The sequence below is a fragment of the Corythoichthys intestinalis genome, chromosome 18 (genome assembly GCF_030265065.1).
Source record: "Corythoichthys intestinalis isolate RoL2023-P3 chromosome 18, ASM3026506v1, whole genome shotgun sequence".
Taxonomy (NCBI): Eukaryota; Metazoa; Chordata; class Actinopteri; order Syngnathiformes; family Syngnathidae; genus Corythoichthys; species Corythoichthys intestinalis.
Genome location: NC_080412.1, coordinates 45,571,586 through 45,589,739, shown reverse-complemented (window position 1 = coordinate 45,589,739; position 18,154 = coordinate 45,571,586). Strand labels below are relative to the sequence as shown.

General features: G+C 39.3%; 1 protein-coding gene across 11 annotated transcripts in view; it reads left to right on the top strand.

Annotated features, from left to right (window-relative positions):
* msi2b (musashi RNA-binding protein 2b) overlaps window positions 1-18,154 on the top strand; it is a 653,181-nt gene that overhangs the window by 452,334 nt on the left and 182,693 nt on the right. For all 11 annotated transcript variants that reach the window (XM_057821855.1, XM_057821848.1, XM_057821852.1 and 8 more), the window contains one exon: window positions 6,583-6,665. In XM_057821855.1, coding sequence (XP_057677838.1) covers window positions 6,583-6,665 — 83 coding nt within the window. The remainder of the gene's footprint in view (window positions 1-6,582; window positions 6,666-18,154) is intronic.

Genomic DNA, 18,154 nt, shown 5'->3' with positions numbered 1-18,154 from the left:
TTTATTTTTTGCATCACGCCAGCCAAACGGCTGCAGGCTTTTGTAGCTACACCAGGGAGAAGCGTGTGAGGTATGTAGATGTTTTTTTTTTTTTTTAATAACATGGTCACCAAATGACACCTAGCTTATATGGCGCTAATAGAACGGAAAAGTTAACTGTTGAGGCGTTAACATGGCGCAAAAACGAATTGGCGATGTTTTTCTTGATAAAAACAGCGAAATTTTCTCAAATTCGAAGTGGAAAATGAAGATGATTCTGCTGATAGTTCTATAATAGTGCCCAGCGAGAAAAAGTTTAGACAGTGGAGATCTTCAAATAGCTTGCATTGTAGCCCTATTATTGTTTGTGTGCAATTTATTGATTGTTGTGAAAAAGTGGATGTTAAACTGAGGCTTATTGGACCTTCTAGTTTTCAAATGTGTTTGTGTCAATGCGCCACCAAGCAGCGAGGATTTGAATTATAATACACGAGCGCTTTTATTTCCAATACAAAAACTCCGACACACACTGTAGGCGAAATAGAATGCTGTCTTTGTAGTAGCCTAGTAGTAGTGTGTTAACCAGCCAGCGTTATATTGACATTGTGCAGGCCTTGAATGGAGAAAACATGACACATTTGGTCCGAAACGGTAGTTTTTGGATGGGAAAAACAAATAAGATCCTCAGCGCCCCCTGCTGGGAGTGACTTTCAACGCCCCAGGTGAAATTCGTTAATTCGCGCCACCTCCCGGTCAAAATGGATTAGATGCCGAGCGCCAATGAGTTCACTTATTTGGCCGAAAATAAACTATTCCGGCCCACATAATTGATATAAATGAAGCAAAATGAGTTTGACGCCCCTAGCAAAGCATCTCATTGTTCTTTGAAACACATCCGGTGTTGTGTGGAAGCGCCTGGCTGGTGGTATCCGTGTTGATGTGGCTCTGGCCTGACCCAAGTGGATATAATGGCGCAGTAGAAAATGTCCTGTCAGTTGATGGAGGAGCTGCCTGTAGCTGCAGGAAGGAGTGTGGAGACAGGGGCCATGTGCGCTAACCTCTCCCCCTGTCACTTTTTCTACCTGGCTCCTTCCCTCCCTTTCATTTCCACCTTTTTCTCTTTCACGTCGCCCTCCGATACACTCCTCCTCCCACCCCACCCACTCTCTCTCTCTCCCCAGACTCTCCTCCCTCCTCCCGCAAGCCTCTGTGACAAATTACTCCTGGCGGTTGATTTGTTGGTTGTCAAAAGTGCTCCGTGCGCTGACATGAAGGTGGGGAGAGCGGGAGAAGAATCTTCCTCCTGTTCCTGCCTGTCGTCATCAGCGTTCCCTCATCCCGACACGCTCCCCCCACCTCGTAAATGCGCGGGTTCCTCAGTGGAAAATGACTTTGGGTCTCTTAAGATCTCATTAAATTAAATGTTGTCGGTGTTAATCAGCTCGGGCGTTCACTTCACAATTATTCTTTTGACGAAGCCTTTTTGATGGAGTTTAGCATAACAGAGGATGAGAGGAGGAGGAGGAGGACTTGGGAGACTTTTTGGCACAGCTGTAAATGTCATTATGGTGGGCGATGTAAAGATCCTGGGAAAAGTACAACCAACTGTTATAAATACAGGTAGTCTTGGGGTTACGACGTACTCAACGTAGGTGATTTTAACTGTACGGCTCCGGTCTCCAGTTGTTTTTTGTTTATTGTCGTGTAAACAGTACTTTATTGTACCTCAGAGAATCTTATCTTTTACCATAGACTTCATAATGTATTGACCATAGGCGGAGTTTGACTTTTGGGGCAGGGGGGGCACAACATGTTGATGACCCCGAAACGCAGTGTCAGCAATAAAATTAACTTACAAGAATATTTATAATAATAAGTTGACAATGAGCGTTTTTTGTTTACGATCATTCTTGAAGGGAATTCTAAATCAGGCTGCTTAGGCAATACTTTTCGCCAAGATAGTCATCCATTGAATATGGTACACCCGCCGGTGTCGTGCCAATGTAGTTACCCCAGTCAAAAATTATATCCCCTGGGCGGAGCCATATGGAGGTAGATTTGTGTCTTTATTATTCAATCAAAAAAGTTGCTTCAATTAAAAAAAAAAAAAAGTTGTTGCAATCAAAAAAGTGCAAAAATAAATTTGAAACTCAAAATAATGCATGTGAAAGCTATTTTTCTTTGAATTTTGTTTTTGTTTTTTTTTTTGATTGAGTCAACTTTTTTGATTGAAGTAATGTTAACTTGTGTTTGGGCTTATTTTGGCTAGGATGGTTTTGTCTTCATTATTCAAAAAAAAAAAAAAATAAGTTGCTTCAAAAAATGTTATACAGTGGTACCTCTACATACGATCACTTCGACACACGATCTTTTCTAGATCCGACGTAAAATTTGAGCCGCCATTTGTTTCTACATCCGACGAGTTGCTCGAAATACGACGACATGACAGCACTGCAAACGAACGCACGGTGGATTTTCTTGTGTGAGAAATCAACATAGTTTTCAAAAAAAGTTGATACAGTTGGAGAAACAAGGAAAAAAGTGATGCTTACCTTTGAAATGAAGATGCAAGTTATAGAAAAATATGAGCTTGGGGTGCGCGTCCCTGAACTGGCTCAACAATACAGCTCCATGGTCCTCTTCCGACCACCGTTCGCCACTATTTATAAGTTAAGGTGACAATTATTATTGTGGTAACATTGCCAAGGAAATCGCCAGCTTCGTCACGTTTTTATCATTTATTTAAGAACTTATCCAGTTTTGCCCATTGTCTTAAGCAGTTGACTGCTCTCAAGAAAACGAAAGTATTATCTCTACCGCACCGACCTATCTCACTGAGACGTCAGCTTCGCGGTGCGTTCAGGGACAGTAAAAAGTGTCCGCCATATTAGAATCCGATTCGTTACATTATTTACAGGAATAATTATTAATTCTTATTATTATTATTATATTATTCTGAATTATTTATTTATAACTTATTTGTTTTTCTATGTTTAATTGCCATTTGTAACAGTTCCAGCAGTATTTATTAAGAATTTAGTGTATGTTTTTAGGCTTTGGAACAAATTAATGGAATTATAATGTATTCCTATGGGAAAATCCTGCTCGACATACGACCATTTCGACTTACAAACAAGGTCCTGGAACGAATTAAATTTGTATGTAGAGGTACCACTGTATTTTCAAAATGAAAGAAATCACTTCAATCAGAAAAAGATTTCAATCATACAAAACTTTTTTTAATGCGAAAAAATATTTGAGATTGAAAAATTCGCATTTGAACACTCAATTTTTCATTGAAAAACTTTTCTTTGATTGAAGCAATCCTTTTTGTTTCAGGCCATATTATGGGTAGGACATTTGTGTCTAAATCATACAATCCCCAAAAAAGTAGCTTCAATCAAGAAATATTAGGGCTGTCAAAATTATCGCGTTAACGCGCGGTAATTAATTTTTTAAATTAATCACGTTAAAATATTTGACGCAATTAACGCACATGTCCCGCTCAGACAGTATTCTGCCTTTTGGTAAGTTTTACAGCAAGGCTTTTTGTGCTGTCTAACAGAAAACTCTTGTGGTCGCTTTGCGACATGGTTTATTGTTTTCTTGCCAGTTCAATATGGCTGCACGACGTCTCGGGCTGACGCCCATGTTGTAATGTTGTGCTTATATGATCCTTGGACAAGATTTGTCCGTAAGTATGGTTGTTGTAAAGAATGTACATATTATGTTAGTAAGCGAAATGTTATATTTTTTGTATGAGACGCTTTTTTTTTTTTTTTTTATGTTTAGTGAACCTGTGTAGCTTGCTAAGCTAACGTTGTTGCTAATGCAATGCTTGTGTACTTTTTTTTTTGTAGTTTTACGACGGTCTAAAGAGGGCAATGGTTTGAGGCCATTTTATTTATAAATCAGATGAAAAAGGAAGAAGTCTGATTATTAAGGCGTCGTTCACTAGCTGTCTAGCTTTGGAAAAAGTAGACGCTTCGGAGTGAGGACAGCATAGACAGATTTAAATGACAGTAGAGTGAAATGCCCACTACAGTCCTTATGTACCGTATGTTGAATGTATATATCCATCTTGTGTCTTATCTTTCCATTCCAACAATTTATTTTACAGAATATATATATATAATTTATAGAAAAATATGGCATATTTTATAGATGGTTTGAATTGCGATTAATTACGATTAATTAATTTTTAAGCTATAATTAACTCGATTAAAAATTTTAATCGTTTGACAGCCCTAAAAAATGTATATATATTTTCAATCAAAGAAATAATTTTTAATTTTTTTTTTAAATTATATGCAAAGCAAATGACCGTCTAAGGTGCTATTCACATGATCTGTTCGAAAAATAATTTTGACCCCTTATAAAAATGTATTTTGTTGTTCATTTCATTCATTTTTGTTGCAGTTTTATTGCTTTACAACTTTTATATATATTGGAAAGTCCTTTTTAATGCAGTGACTTTTTTCGGCCACCGGGGGGGGCCTGGCCCCCCCTTAAAATCCGATTATGGTATTGACATGACACATTCCCCATTCACTGCGTCACGCCTTTCAGAAGGGGGCCGGCCGTCCAGCACTCCGCTTCATTTATTAGCAGTCGGTCACATGCAGTGATCTAACGCCAGATTTAGGTTGGAAAAAAGTACGAAATCTGTACTGCATACAAACAGGAAGGATTTTCTCAGGAGTGATTTGTTTGAGGAATACAGTATAAGGTCATTATTTTTCGTACCATGCATGCATTTTGTAACGTTGTGAAAAAAATCAATTGGAGAAACTAGCTGCTACAGTATTGGCAATATACATGTTATACTGGCACTATACATGTTTTAAGGTGCACTAGCCCTACGCTGGATTTCGACCTACTTGAGCATTGTAGCTTTTTTATCTTTCCCCCCCCCCCCCCCCCCCCCCCCCAGGTAAGACTAATGCCCACCCACACCTGGCATCCTGGTAACACCACTGCTGGAAGCGGTTGTTCGCAGTCATTTTGTCTCAAGGTTGTGCTACCAAGTATTAGGTAGAGGTTGCCAATACCTTTGTCCAGCCAATTTTCATTCTCTTTTGTGTTTTTCATGGCAAGCAAAATAAATGAAGATATTACTTCTAAGCATTTGTTATTGCACTCATTTTCTGGGAAAAATTGAACATTATTTGAAAGAATTGCAGAGGTGTCAATACTTTTGGCCAGCACTGTATGTCACACCCCTAGAAGACACTCTGATCGACTCGGATGTACACTCATGTCGAATAAGTGTCCAGCTATCATTTTCACACTCTGTAAATTTTGCCTCCTATTACCCCATCGGACATTCTGTTGTCATAATTTGATGGCGTTTCCCGTGGAGTGTGTCAGTTAGACCCGTTGCTACGTTGGCTGCGAACGCTCCGACAGAGTTGGTTTGATTTCATCGTCCGGCCTTGGCATCTTTGAAAAGAAACTCATCTCCTTTAAGTCTCTCTCGCGGCTTTATCCACTAACTGTTTCCCTTTTGTGGCGTCTCCTCCTTTGCAAAAGTAATAGAACACGGCTTTTCCTTTCAATCCCGCTGTAGAGAAAGCAGATTGCTTTGTGTAACACCATCAAAACCCAGAGATGAGCATTGCATGCCACTTGTGTTCATAAGCCGTAAACCAACATGACAACATGACATCAGTTAATACAAATCACCTTTGTAACCAAAGAAGGGTCATCTGACCCTAATCAGCATATCTTTTGTCAGCACTGAGGTCCTCATTAGTCATTCCCATTCACATTCGCAACACCACAGGGTTGGATTGCTCCAATTAGCATTTTGAGTGTTTGCGGGGCAGAGCTTCCTTGGCTTTGTTGGACAGTGGACCGATCAGGCAGGCAGTTGGGGGGACAACCTTTTTACATATTCCAAAAGCTGCGATTTGCCTTCAGAATGTACTGTATACTGACGCTTGTGTTTGCTATATTAAAACAGCTGTTTGAGCTGCTGTGGAAAGTTCTTATGTCATTGTGTGCTGTTGGACTCGTCAAGAAAAAGTAAAGGTGCTTGATGGGATTTGTCCCAGATGTCCTAACACTCATTTTTCTAAAATGTAAACAGTCTGGTTTAGCTGCAGTTCTGGATGCTAGTCATAGTTTCATGCCACATGGCCCTCTTATTTCTCATCATTTTTACACTAACCCAGGAATTAACAAGTGTGGAATTGAAAAGATTCAAGATGCTAATTGCAGCTATCCAGAGTGAAACGCCCCTTCACACCGAGGCTGCTTGTTTGAGTGGTCTATTGTTTGACAAAGCCAAGTAGTGAGTTTGGTATCAGGGTGATTTGACGCCTTTCTGGTATTTCTTTATTGCCAAAAAAAAAAACCCGGGGACATGTTAAAAGAGGCATTGCTTTTGAAAAAAGACAGTCCGGATGAAAATGACAACAAAGCTTGCGTTAGCATGAGGGTGACCCAACGATGATTTTAAATACCCAGACAAAGAGTTACGAGTTTCCATTTAATGCACGTATGCTATAACAATCCATATTATTGTGGATTTCCTCTGAAGTGCTTACTAACGTCTTGTCCTCTTGTCTCCCTCCCTACCATCTGCTTCTGTTTTTACAGGATTCGGGTTCATAACTTTTGAGAGTGAAGACATAGTTGAGAAAGTCTGCGAAATTCATTTTCATGAAATCAATAATAAAATGGTAAGTCCGCTCTTTTTTTTTTTTTTATTCTGGTGGGGTATTGAGAAATGTAATATTCATTTTTCCCCCCAAAAAAGATATTAAAAGCCAAGTATGAGTGTGTGTGTGTATGTCAGAGAGACGGACACCCACTCACATCCATGCATTCTGTGGGTTTAGGGATGAAAAAGTAGTGGTTTGTACTGGCCGCAAAGCGTGAAATTGTGTGACTGAGTTGTGCCCGTCAGGCTGAGAGACAGGAGGCTGGAGCCTGTCCTTCTTCCGGAATCCCAAACACACACCTTCACATATCCAGGGATGATGCTAGCAGAGTTCATTAGTTGGGGATTAACACTTTCCACAGGCTCCTGTGGTGCTTGTTTTATTTACACTTGGAGCTTGGTCATCTCAGAGCACTCAAAAGCATACTTGTCTAGTCGTTAAATGATGATTTAGAGTAAGCGATCCTCTGTATTGTGACTGTGAGTCCACTTACACTCTGATTCCTCTGGAGCAGAGGTTCTTAACCTGGGTTCGATCGAACCTCAGGGGTTCGCTGAGGGGCCCTATTTTCATACACTGACTAAATCCAGGGAAAGTGGTGTTATAGAACAGGTTTTGGACTGGTTGCCTCCACTTTACAGGCTGTATTCTAGAGGTGTGCAAAATTTCCGATTCTTAGATTATTCGCGATTCGGCCGTGGAAGATTCGAGAACGATTCACAAACATCCAAATTCCGATTATTGAAATATGCCAAGTAAAGCGGAAGTACAACACACTTAGCGCGCCGCGCGGTCTTCGGGACGGAACGGAGCGAGAGTAGCTAAACATCATGCTTCTCATTATCCGGCCCCTCGGGTAATGCCAATGCTCAACTCACGGCTGTAGCTCAACTCATGCCACGAGATAAAAAAACACAACAATATACCTGACTGCTGCCGAAAAGCTTCTACAAAGTACAGCCACATAATGTTACGGTAGATATCATTTATATAAGACTAGATGCATTATAGATTCGGTAGTGTTAACAGCACATCTACAAAAAACTAGATGCGGGCGTTAGTAAACGGCCGCCATCTTAAAGCAGTACACTTCCCTGCAAGGCTGTTGTAGCGAACCTTCCAAGCAAACCTAATTAACTTTTTATCTAAAATACTCCTAAATCGGTAAAATATTGACTTGAATCTATCTTTAAAATAGTTTTAAAACTTTAGGGAAATTATGGAATAACGGGAGCAATTTTAACAACTTTAACGGTTGATTCACAACATTAAATTAATTGAATGTAGTTTAAAGCTGCTGATACAGAATGGGGACTGGAGTTTTTTTATTTCATGTTATTTTTGTATATTTGTTTACTGCTATATGTTAACTTGATACAGAAATAGTAGTTTGGTTTAGCCTGAGAGTATTTTTGAACAATTTTGGAACTAATGTACAAAACATTTAAAAAAAAAAAAAAAAAAAGGAGGGGGGCGCATCAATAATCGTTTTGTAATCGAATCGGAGCCTCTGAATCGTAATCGAATCGTTAGGTGCCCAAAGATTCCCAGCTCTACTGTATTCCATTTCTTTCAACTGCTAACTCGCTATCTAATGAAATGAGAAACTGGTTTGCTCAGTGAGAAACTGGTTTGCTCAGTGGAAGGTTGACTCGCACTGGGTATGACAAAGTACAACAGACCTATGGTCAGCGTGGACTCAAATTTTGACCAATTTTAAAACATACTTTCAAAATGTGAAAAAATCTGAAGATGAATTCGCTTATTTACAGTGGTATGAAAAAGTATCTGAACCTTTTAGAATTTCTCACATTTCTCTGATCTTTGTCAAAATAACACAGATGAAAAATTAGTGTCTCCTTTAACTAAAACCACCCAAATATTTATAGGTGTTCATATTTCAATGAGGATAGCATGCAAACAATAACAGAAGGGGGAAAAATAAGTAGGTGAACCCTCTGCCTAAGGAGACTTAAAGAGCAATTGAAACCAATTTTTACCAAACAATTTACGTCAGGCATGTGCCCAATCACTGATAGTGGTTTATAGCTGCCCTGCCAACTATAAAACACACACTCGGTAACTAATGTCTTGATGAGAAGCATTGTCTGATGTGCATCATGGCTCGGTCAAAAGAGCTGTCTCAAGACCTGCAATCATGGATGGTTGATTTGTATAAAGCTGGGAAAGGATACAAAACCAGCTCTGGATGTTCATCAATCGACAGTCAGAGAAGTTGTATACAAATGGAGAGTTTGGCACTGTTGCTTCTCTGCCAAGGAGTGGCCGTCCACCAAAGATGATGCCAAGAGTTCAGCGCAGAATACTCAGAGGTAAAAAAAAAAAAAAAAAAGAACCCTAGAGTGTCTGCTAAAGACTTACAGAAATCACTGGCACAGTCCAATGTCTCTTTGCACACATCAACTATATGTAAAACTATGGACAAGAATGGTGTTTATGGGAGGACTCCATGGAGGAAGCCACTGCTGTATTTAAAAAAAAAAACAAAAAACATTGTTGCTCGTTTAATGTTCGCAAAAAAGGCACTGATGAAACCAAAATTGAATTGTTTGGGAGTAACGTGTCATGTGTGGAGGGAAAATGCACACCCTCATACTGAATGTAACCCCAGACTATGATTTTGCCACCACCAAACTTCACTGTTGTCTGAGTGAATCTGGGATCCATGCGGGCTCTAGCAGGTCTCCTGCAATATTTGCAGCGACTGTGGTGTAATTCAATGGAAGATTCATCTGAAAAATCCACCTTTTGCCACTTTTCCAGCGTCCATCCTTTTGACAGGCTGCGGGCCTTGGCAAATGCCACACGTTTTTATAATTGTCTTTTTTTAATGCCAGTTTCTGGGCTCTGATTCCACCATGGAGGCCATTACTAGACAGAATTCGACACTGTTCTGGTTGACACAGGGACTTCAGCTGACCAGGTCTCGTGGAGCTCTGCTGCATTGGAAAAAGGGCTGGCTTTGGATTTTCCAGCCAACAACCGGTCCTTCCGAGCATTTGTCTTTCGGGGTCTGCCTGACCTAGGCTTGTCAAAAACGTCTCCAGTCTGTTCATATCTTGTTTTTTTTTAATCCTCTGTACCTGACGCTGAGACACATTGAAGGTGTCTGCCACATCTGCAGTGGATCTGGTCTTCAGGCTCTTGATAATTAACATTTTGGTCTTGGGACGAATCTTAGGCATCTTGTCAGAGGTCAGGTTGCAGTTGATGTGGCAGTCTAGTGCACTGGGGTTCTTTTTATACACACCTGAGAGTTAATTGATCCATTATTGGTAACAGGTGAAACTCTAATCTGGGATTGTGTGCATCATTTGACAAGGCGACAAGACTTATGTCTTTGCCAAAATTGACTCAATGGGCTTTACCAAGCTGTAAACATCAGAACACTTTTCAACAATTCTGTTTGGCACCGAAATGTTATTCCAAAACCTGTTGGGATTCAAATGATCCATTTCTTGTAAGAAAATATTGATTACAAATAGGCATGTGCCGGTATGAGATTTTCACGGTACGATAACCGTGGGCAAAAATACCGCGGTTTCACGGTATCACGGTATTGCAATTATAGCTCCAAAATTTTGAGATGTATGGGTTAAAAAAAAAAAAAAATCCATTGAACAGGATTTTTTTCAAAACATATTTGCAAATTGGAACATGAATATAATGTGAAAATAAATAAATTAACAAAAAAATAACAAATATTATATAAAATTAAAATAAATAGAACCTAGACTATACCCACAGCCACAGCTCAAGTTGCTCAATTTTAGAGTAAGAACAAAATAATTGCTATAAAAAGTAAAAACACTTCTAAATAAAATTAAAAATATATACTGTATGACTTTTTTTTTGAGGGGGGAAGCGCAAGTGAAGTTTCACCATTTTCAGCCACTGTGTCAACTCTAGTCTACATGATGCCATGCCTTTGTGTTAAAAAGAACAAAGAATTCATAAGTTAATAAGTTAGTTAAAAATGTATAAGTTAGTTTTATAAATTAGTTAAAATGTAAATATTGTTGAGGAAAGGTTTCATCTAAAAAAAAAAAAGTGAGGAGTGAGACCTCCTCTCTCAATTAGCGATCTTTGACGCGTTTCTTTTTCTTCCCCCCTGCATTCAAGCTTTTCTCTCACTCAGCGGCTGTGAGACATAAAAGAAGCTGCTTTCCCAGTTTAGCCTAGGCTAACATTCGTCTTTGTAAGTTTTAGTTAGTTTGTATATTGAATTTGAAAGGAAAATGTGTGTTTTGTTTTTGGCAAACTTTTTAATGGAGCTACTGCTATCCTGTTGAACCTAATCACATGTGGAAAAATACAATTGTACAGCGTTTTAAATGTATTTATTTGTATATTTCACCACGATTTGAGAGCTCAATAAATTGAAGAAAAGTACGCCTTGTGTTTGGAGGATTTGTTTTTGGGTTTGCTGGCTGTTTAGTGACACTCACGGCAACAAACGGGAAGGGGTGAGCGGTGCTGCACCAAGCCACTTCGGCTGCATTTTGGCACATGAAAAATAGCGAATACCGTACTAAGGTATGACGGAAAATTTTAGTGGTTTTGAAACCGCGACGTTTTCACACCACGGTAAACCGTGAAACCGGTAACCGGCACATGTCTAATTACAAATATATTAGAGGGACACTTCAGGTCCATGTGTATGCAAGCGACAAGACTTTTGTCAGGTACTGTATCACGATTTTGATATATTTTTTGCACCCGTAGAGTAGTTGTGTGAATACCTACCTACCTTTCTTTCATCGTGCCTTCTCGCTCCTCTCCTTTCTGGCCTTTTTATTTTTTCCCCCCCACAAGTTGACAGATTGACTGGCTGTCTGAAAGACAAGACCAGTGTAGTAGAACCTTGTTCACCAGGGACCAGCCTGGGTCACACATGACCCTGGTATGCACTCCTCTATGCTTCAGTGCCCCAACCCATTCTGTGCTCAGGCCTATATCTTTAAAGTGTTACTGAAATTATTGCGTAAAAGATATTCTGTCACATCCTGTGACATTTAGTTGGAGCGCAGCACTGACATTTTTATACCTCGACACTCAAAGCCTGAATATAAATGGCCAAGATTGTTTTTTTACGTGCCCTATGATAATAAGAAAAGGGCTTCTTTGCCCCTTACTTGTGCTTAATGCAAGATACAGGATGAAAAACGGCTTAGCCATTGTTTACAAATTTTGGGATAGTTCTTTTAAAGCCTAATCAAGGTCCAAATCACTGTCTTGTTACCAGATTACTAATAACATAACAATAATGGTCATTACACATAAAATGCATCATTTGCAATTTCCTTCGCATTTGCTAATAAGAACAGGGTTTTGAAACATTTTTGGATAAAAAAACAAAACAAAAACTCTTATTAACACGCGCAGGAAATAATTGAACAACACCCACAACAACACGTTGCTACTCATTATAGCATAACAAAGAACATTTTCACAGTACCAATTTGACACAATAAATAGTGCAGATCTTCCAATTAAAGCTAAAACTTAGCTAGTTATTCAATGTACAACAAACTGTTATTGCCTCGAGGCTTCGTAACAGGGCTATCTGACGACATGATGTAGAGGTTAAGAGTTGAAAAAAATATGAGGACCCCATGTTATATGCACTTAACACAAGTTACTCTTTTGAATGCATTTATATTTCATGACTTTATTTCATCTTAGCACAACCAGGGATATAATGAGGCGCTTTACACCAAGCTGTATAAAAATATATATAATTTCCACTGTTGTTTTTGCCTGGAATTCTTCATAGTCACTGTAAAGACTATTAAATGTTCCCGATAAACATCAATAAACCATGATTTGTCAATACTAAGTTGTACTTTTATACATTGTGCGGTGCTATACTTTTTAAAGGGAACCACGGATAGAAAGACATGTACAGTGTATCACAAAAGTGAGTACACCCCTCGCATTTCTGCAGATGTTTATATCTTTTCATGGGACAACACTGACAAAATGACACTTTGACACAATGAAAAGTAGTCTGTGTGCAGCTTATATAATAAAGTTCATTTATTTTCCTCTCAAAATAACTCAAAATATAGCCATTAATATCCAAACCCCGGCAACAAAAGTGAGTACACCCCATAGTGGAAGTTGTCAATACCGGCGTTTCTAAAATTGACCAAAACTGAGTTTGTTAGCGTTGCATTAAAGTGATCCTCGATTTTTAAGACGAGTAATTCTTAAAGGTATTGCTGCCAAAAGGGGGGGGGGGGGGGGTACAAAATATTAAATGTAATGGTTCACTTACTTATTTTCCCCCTTCTGTCGTTGTTTGCATACTATCCTTATTAAAATATGATAACCTATAAATGTTTGGGTGGTTTTAGTTGAAGCAGACACTGTGTTTTTATCTGTGTGATTTTGACAAAGATCAGATCACATTTGATGATTTTATGCAGAAATGTGAGAAATTCCAAAAGGTTCAGATACTTTTTCATCCCACTGTATTTTATTAAATGAGAACAACTGTGGCTTATTAGAGGCTACAAGTCCTAAAGACTGAGGTTCCCTTTAAGATCACTTCACTCTCCACCTAGCTAGATACCACACATCCCCGTAAGTTCAAGAAGATTGGGCGAGGGGGTACCGCCCCACGGCTTTGAGGCCTTTTGGAAGCTTTTGTCACCTGTGCGAGAGCCCCTCTTGATAATACCTAAGATAAATGTCCTCGCATGCAGGAAATAAGCTTGGCCCTCACATCTACAAAGTGCTGACAAGTGCGAATGTGTGCAAAAACGAAAGGATGTTGAGAGGGTTGAGTGCATTTTTCAAAGACCCTTCGGTGTTGCCTTGGTTGCAAATAGTGGCAGAGAGGAGAGCTGGGTTTTTTGCTTTCTTCAAGCACCAGGACATAAAATAAAAAAAGCCTTCCTGTCTTCATCTTTATGAAGTACTATACAGAAATAGACCTCATCCATCTTCCCTGTGAGTCTTATCTAAGAGGGTGCTTGAATAATTGATGCAGACAGAAATTCACCCAAGTCGTGAGGGCCGTGCACGTGTAGGGCAGCCCACCCTTTCCTTACTTCCGTCTCCTGGGTCACGCAAGCGCAGAAGGTCAACGCGAGCTGGGATATGAGCCTTTAGTCACACATTCTGCACGTACCACCCAAGCTTTACTTTCTCTGTCACTGTGGTTTCATTTATAATTCAAATCAGGGCGCTGCTAAGCAAGACGTTCACAACCTTCTCTACCCGTGTCCACTCAAGTCTTACCTCTGAGGAGCGGCCCTTCATCATTTGCCGTTCTGCACTCAAACTCGCAACAGGAGGGAAGAAATGTGTCTTTGTCATCAGTTTACGGCTCTTTCCTCCTGACGCCATCAGCCAATTACTGCACTGAAGGTGACAAACGAGATGATACATCTCAAGGGGTTATCCTAATAAAAACGCACTTACTTACAAATAAACTCCGTCAGCCTCGCTCATAGTGGAAAATGTATTCAAATTATTGTCAGTGGTTTGGGAAATACTCTGTTCGCTTTGCAAAATTGATCAAAAACATGGATAAAGTTGGATAACTCTCCAGTCCCTAACAAAAGTCTTGTCGCTTATCCATTTTGTAGAAAATTCCTAATAACCTGACTTTTAATTATTCAATTGGTGCTCAGAAATGGCTTATATGAAAGCTAAGACCCTCCCAAATGATGTTGAATGTACAAAAATATATTTGTTTCACTGAGAAAAAGATTTATTATTTAATGAAGACATAAAGGTCAAATTTTGGCAAGACAAAAGTTTTGTCGCCGACAGAAAGTAGTGTGAAAATTGAACAAAAAATGTACTTCAAATACAAAAATATGTTACATAGCATAAGCGAATTAAGTAGTGGTGCTGTGAGATCCAAATTGAATATTTTGTATGACTTCCATGGGCTTCGGCAAGGATTCATACAATTTATTGATGAAGTCATCAGGAACATCAAAGAAAGCAGTCTTGCATGGCTCCCAGAGTTCATCAACATTCTTGGGTTTCGTCTTCCATGCTTCCTTTTTCATCCTACCCCAGACATGCTCAATGATGTTTATGTCTGCAGACTAGGCTGGCCAGTCCTGGAGGATCTTGATCTTTTTTCCACTGCAGCAGAGCTCCACAAGACCTGGTCACCTGAAGTCCCTGTGTCAACCACAACAGCCTGTCGAATTCTGTCTATCAATGGCCTCCATGGTCAAACCGTGCCCAGGAACCAGCATTAAACAAAAGACAATCAAAAAACCGTGTGGCATTTGCCAAGGCCCACAGCCTGTCAAAAGGATGGACGCTGGAAAAGTGGCAAAAGGTGGATTATTCAGATGAATCTTCCATTGAATTACACCACAGTTGCCGCAAATATTGCAGGAGAACTACTGGAGCCCACATGGACCCTAGATTCACTCAGAAAACAGTGAAGTTTGGTGGCGGCAAATTCATGGTCTGGGGTTACATCCAGTATGGGGGTGTGCAAGAGATCTGCAGGGTGCAAGACAACATAAATAGTCTGAAAAATCAACAAATCTTAGCTGCCTCTTACATTCCTAACTATAAAAAGGGACAAATTCTGCAGCAGGATGGTGCTCCATCGCATACTTCAATCTCTACCTCAAAGTTCCTCAAGGCAAAGAAGATCAGGATCCTCCAGGACTAGCCAGCCCAGTCACCAGACATGAACAGGTTGAAAGAGGAAGCATGGAAGACGAAACCCAAGAATGTTGGTGAACTCTGGGAGGCATGCAAGACTGCTTTCCTTGACGTTCCAGATAACTTCATCAATAAATTGTATGAATCCTTGCCGAACCGCAAGGATGAAGTCCTTCAAGCCCACGGAAGTCATACAAAATACTAAATTTGGATCTCACAGCACCACTATTATGTTATGTAACATATTTTTTGTTCAATTTTCACACTACTTTCTGTAGGCGACAAAACTTTTGTCTTGCCAAAATTTGACCTTTATGCCTTCATTGAATGATATTTTTTTTTCGATGAAACAAATATATTTTTCTACATTCAACATCATTTGGGAGGGTCTTAGCTTTCATATGAGCCATTTCTGAAACCAATTGAATCATTAAAAGCCAGGTTATAGGAATTGTTTCTACAAAATAGATAAGCGACAAGACTTTTGTCAGGGACTGTATATCGAGGAGAACATAATATTTAATCAGACAATGATTTAAATAAAAAGGAAATATGTGAATGTTAAGTAAAATAAATTGAGGGTCATTCAGGGGCCCCTATGGTCCTGAGGCCTGGGACAACATACCCGGAAGCCCCCCCCCCCTTAAACAGTATGAATTGATACCTAAATTTAGAACCAATATAATCAAGTTAATCTGACAAATAACATTGTTTCTGTACCATTTTGCTTCTTTGGTTTGGGATCTTCTTATAGGGACCATTTGGTTCTTTGAAGATGGAATGTATGTGTATTTTATTTATTTATTTATTTTCCAACCTGTCATGGAAAGCTGCTTGGACACAGAGAATAAGAATCTGAGTGTCGTTATTGTCCGAACAGTTTAATGTAAGAGTTTGATATACTCCCACGGTGGTTTTTCATTATGTTTTATTTATTAACTCATCCAGGCCAGAACTGGATCTTATCCAGGCCAAAGCAGGACTCTTCCTTTGGTTAAAGCAGGACTCTCCTAAAACACATAATACACATCTCCTGAACAATGAAATGTTTGTCTTTTTCATGTTAAGTGGGCCAATTATTTTCAAAGTAAACTCATGAAAATTGCTGCTGTAATTTCATTGTTTTAATAAGGCATGTAACTTGCTGTGATCAAAGGTTTTGAACAGGCGTCACACTGGTGTGTGGCCACAATGTACACATCTGATGTTGCTCACAGTGGTCCTCAGTGTGCTCAGGGAGCTTGTGTGTCTGCTCTGACACATGAAAAAGTAGAGGGAACATTGACTCCACCCTTAAAATAACGGCAAAAGGCGTACATTTTAAATAACAGCGATTTTGTATTTAAGTGGCGCACTTCACAAGACCATCTTTATGATGCGAACATGCGCACGTTAGATTGCCCTGTCATCGTCAGACTTTGTGTATAACATCAAAATACAATTTTATGTTAGATCCTCCGCTGCTTTGATAAACAAAAAGCATTACTGATCAGAAGCAAGCCACCATTTTTGTCAAGCTTTTAAAGCAATCCTAAAAACCGGTTGTTTGTCTAAGCCAACGTAATTGCTTTTAATTAGTCGCATCTTCTGAATTCTCAATTGCCAGCTGGACTGGATGCGCAGTTGCTTGTGAACCCTGCAAACCAATCAGTCACGCCGCCGCTGAACATTATAGATAAGGAGCATTTAAAGCACACATCGTCAATCTGGTCTGTGTATGTTCTAAGCCTTAATACATTGTAAAAATGGCTTATTGAGCTAAATCATAAATGTTATAGACTGGGTGTAGTACAGTGCTTCTCAGTTATTTTCTGTAACCCCCAGGAAGACGTAAACATTTCGCGCACCCACCAACTCTCTGCCGCCACTGTAAATATTATTATTATAAGTACACCTCTTCATAACTTTGTGTCCGTTTTAATATTAAAGAAAATAAAATAATACGATCAACTTACAATCAGTGGTGGATGAATTTTTATTTATTTTTTTTTTTTTACTAAAAGCAACATAGGGTAACTTTTCAGTTTTGGTCAATTTTAGCGATGCCGGTGGACAAAAGCGATAGTGTTTTCCATTAAGGAAGACTGCGTTTCCCATGAGAACCAGCGCACACCCACACAGTGTCATAAAATAACGATCTCCCGGTCGCCTGCAGATGGATTAAACAACATTTCTGTTTCCAGTTTTCTATGTGAAGGATGAAGAGTAAAACGGTAATGAATCGAGTGGTGGCTTAACAATAGCGTATGACGGTTAGCAACCATGTGGCTTAGCAACATATGCTTCAACATATTTCCTTGTCTTCATATGTCCAGTGCTCTTTGCTGTGTGCCCTTGTTTGGCTCAAAATACTGCGATAACTCTGAAAATGAGAGCGCCACTGCCACCCACTGAGTGGATGTTGAATTACAGTACATTCTAGTACGGCAAAAAAAAAAAAAAAAAAATCCCCGAAGTCACATGCGCCACTGCTCTGCGCCCCAATATTTGAAAAGTACCAGTTTAGGCAAGGCAAGGCAAATTTATTTATATAGCACAATTCAACACGAGGCAATTCAAAGTGCTTTACATCACATGAAGATCATAAAAATCACATTTAAATCAATACAACGTAAAAACCAAGACAAAAGATCGCACTTAATCACAGAATAAAAATAAATACAAATAAAACAAAAATAAAAACTACTACTCCTAATAATAATTGAAATCAGCAATGGAGATAAGCACAAGAGGAATAGAAAGCAGGTAGATTGAAATATATAGACAGTTTAGTACTCTTCAAATATTTAGCTGTGTTTTTACTAGTGCTGCAACGATTAACTTGAGTAATTCGATTA